This window comes from Nicrophorus vespilloides, unplaced genomic scaffold (genome assembly GCF_001412225.1).
Source record: "Nicrophorus vespilloides isolate i.1.1-1 unplaced genomic scaffold, Nicve_v1.0, whole genome shotgun sequence".
NCBI classification, from domain to species: Eukaryota; Metazoa; Arthropoda; class Insecta; order Coleoptera; family Silphidae; genus Nicrophorus; species Nicrophorus vespilloides.
Genome location: NW_017096049.1, coordinates 38,950 through 41,964, shown reverse-complemented (window position 1 = coordinate 41,964; position 3,015 = coordinate 38,950). Strand labels below are relative to the sequence as shown.

General features: G+C 27.3%; 1 protein-coding gene across 1 annotated transcript; it reads right to left on the bottom strand.

Annotated features, from left to right (window-relative positions):
* Nucleotides 1-746: 746 nt before the first annotated feature.
* LOC108569268 (transcription elongation factor 1 homolog) lies at nucleotides 747-1,055 on the bottom strand. The gene is made up of 2 exons (XM_017930765.1): nucleotides 940-1,055; nucleotides 747-879 (listed from the first exon to the last, which is right to left on the bottom strand). The coding sequence occupies exons 1-2, from the start codon at nucleotides 1,053-1,055 to the stop codon at nucleotides 747-749; spliced, it is 249 nt and encodes an 82-aa protein (XP_017786254.1).
* Between the last annotated feature and the right edge of the window lie 1,960 nt (nucleotides 1,056-3,015).

Below are 3,015 nucleotides of genomic sequence, written 5' to 3'. Positions count from 1 at the left end.
TCCTGACAGTATCAAAATCCCCTTCAAATGAAGTATTTTTTTATTATTACGATTGTCGCGATTTTAATACTGTCGAGATTTCGATATAGACCCCAATTTTTATTTTATATTACACAATACAAATTATCTCTTCAATTACATTTCTCCAAAAAAGAGCGCCCAATTCTCAAGTAGGATGAATGTCATTTAGATAAATGATTGTTATAAACGAATAGTTTTCTATATAGGAATTTTTATTTTTTTTATAGTTTTATGTAACATTAAAGAAGTTTTTAAGATTTGTTTCAAGAAAGTTTATTTAGTTATATTTTTTATTTTGTTTATATTTTTTGTGAAAATTCGAATACCGCTTTTGTATAAAAGTTTAAATTCGAAAACCGGTTTTTATATAAACTAAAAAGATATTAATAGATTCTATTTTATTAAGTCAACTATTTAATTCGAGTTATTAAGATGTTCGACTGGTCGAGAACATTTGTGGTTGTTGTTAGTTCACAGAACTTGAGCTAAACCAGGATTTCCCAAAAGTTAATAAGTGTTCCATGAAAACTAGGAATGAAATAGTTACTAAATAATTAATGAATGTTTTTTCTCATTTATTAAAATTTTATTCAATATGATTTTATTCAGTACGATTAAATAATAAATTACATTCACTAAATAAAGAACATGTTAATTATTAAATAAATTGCTTAAAAAATAAAGTTACAATTTCAATATATATTTGGTTAAATAATTTCACAAAATCAATTAGCCGTTTCGCAAGCATCTATCCAATCATTATAAACGTCGATAGGATCGGAGAGCACGTTTATAGTCGTTTGGTAATCCTCCATGCAAACTCTGCACGATATTCTCGCCGTATTTCTTCCCTTGTCCCTACAAAACAAACGTAATTATTATTGATATTATTCGCACATTTTAATCCATCAAACTAACATTTTCACTTCACAAGACTGCTCGTGATTGCAGAACGGACAGTTGAACTCCTGATCGAGCGGTTCGATGGCCTTCTTCCTTGTCGGTGCTTGTCTTTTCGATTTTCTGCGACCCATATTTTATCAAAGTCTTCCAAAATAATAAGAAATATTGTTATTTCGAGGACGATAAAATAATACTGCAGTATTAAGTTTCCTTTGCACTTCTCAAGTGTAATATACTTATATGTAAACTTTTATTTAGTATTCTAAGATTAATGATTAGAACGTAATTAAAGATTCAGAGCGCAAGCATTACTTTTGTTTCTTTCAATTATAATTCGCAGCTTAAGCGTTAATTCAAAACGCCAATGGTAAAATGATTCTTGCACCTAGTCAGAATTACTTCTGCTTGTATACAGTTTGCTCTCGATTTGTCAATGTGAACTCGTTGCTGAGTTGTTCATTGACGAATATGCATTTCGTTCCGAAGATGATTCTACTTGCGATTACCAACTTCTACTAACTACCTGTACCAAAGACTAACCAGTTGCTTGGGGTGCTATTGTTGGTGGGGCGCATCAATGAAGAGCGCTCCTTATGTTCAATGTCCGAACTAGAGGGTCATAAATTTCGCAAAATTTCCCCAAAAACCTCATTACTAAATAGAAAGTATAACTATTACTATACTATATAATATTTTATTACCTTTGAACGATGGCTGAAAAAATTGAAACAGCCCATAACCTATTTAATTTACGTACTTAGTATGTATTTTTTTTTTCAATTTTCACCTCAAAATTTTTTTAACTGTTATTTTTATTTTCCGAATAATAATAATAATTTATTGGCCAAACATTCATACATAAGAAGAGAAAAAAAAAGTACAATTTATACATAAATAAATTTTAACATACAATAAAAATATATATACTTCTAGGCTGCCCAAAGGGCTAACGACCGAGGTCATTCTGCCCAATATATTATTTTCCGATATTCCCGGAAATTCAACTAAACTAAAGTATCTGAAAATTAGAGTTTCACAGTTTTTATAACTAGTTTGCTGAAAACCGGTTTGTTTTAAGAAATGTATATAATTGAAAACCGTTTTTGTTTTAAACCAATTTTTGAGCCTAGACTTAAAATTTAAAAATGAATTATATATTTGATTAATAATAAACATACATAAAACGGAAAACTGTGTAAGCAGCTAACAACCAATGAAATCAATGGCAATCGAAATCCGGACAGTATCAAAATTCCGACAATCATAATCTCGAAAGTATCAAAATCCCCTACAAATGAAGTAAATTTTTATTATTACGAGATTATGGTTGTTGTGATTTTGATACTGTCGAGATTTCGATATAGACCCCAATTTTTATTTTATACTACACAATAGAAATTATTTCTTCAATTACACTACTCCAACAAAGAACGTCCAATTTTTCAATAGGAAGAAAGTCATTTAGATAAATTACTGTTATTCGTTCATCTACATAATTTTCTATATAGTCATTTTTATTTTTTTATAGTTTTATGTAATAATAAAGAAGTTTTTAAGGAAGTTTATTTAGTTATATTTTTTATATTTTTTGTTATTCTGTTCGTTCATCTGTATAGTTTTCTATATCATCATTTTTATTTTGTTATAGTTTTATGTAATATTAAAGAAGTTTTTAAGTTTTGTTTAAAGAGAGTTTATTTTGATATATTTATATATTATTTGTGAAAATTTGAAAACCGGTTTTTATATAAACTGAAACCATTTGTGGTTGTTAGTTCACAGAACATGAGCTAAACCTGGGTTTCCCAAAAGTTAATAAGTGTTCCGTGAAAACTAGGAATTAAATAATTACTAAATAAATAATTAATGTTTTTTCTCATTTTTTTTCAATTTTATTCATTATATGGTATATGTAACAACTATAAAATATGCAATATGTTAGTTTCTCGATAAATAAATAAAAACTTATATTCACTAAGAAATGAACACATTAATTATTAAATTAAATACTTAAGAAATATATGTTAAAATTCAAATATTTATTTGATTAAATAATATCACAAAATCAATTAGCCGTTTCGCAGGCATCTA

What these genes read in the sequence shown, in the direction of transcription:
- LOC108569268 (XM_017930765.1), bottom strand. Translation starts at nt 1,055, where the DNA reads ATGGGTCGCAGAAAATCGAAAAGACAAGCACCGACAAGGAAGAAGGCC. An exon ending in CAGTCTTGTGAAGTGAAAAT is followed by an intron (nt 880 to 939) that starts GTTAGTTTGATG and finishes TTTGTTTTGTAG; the next exon opens with GGACAAGGGAAGAAATACGG.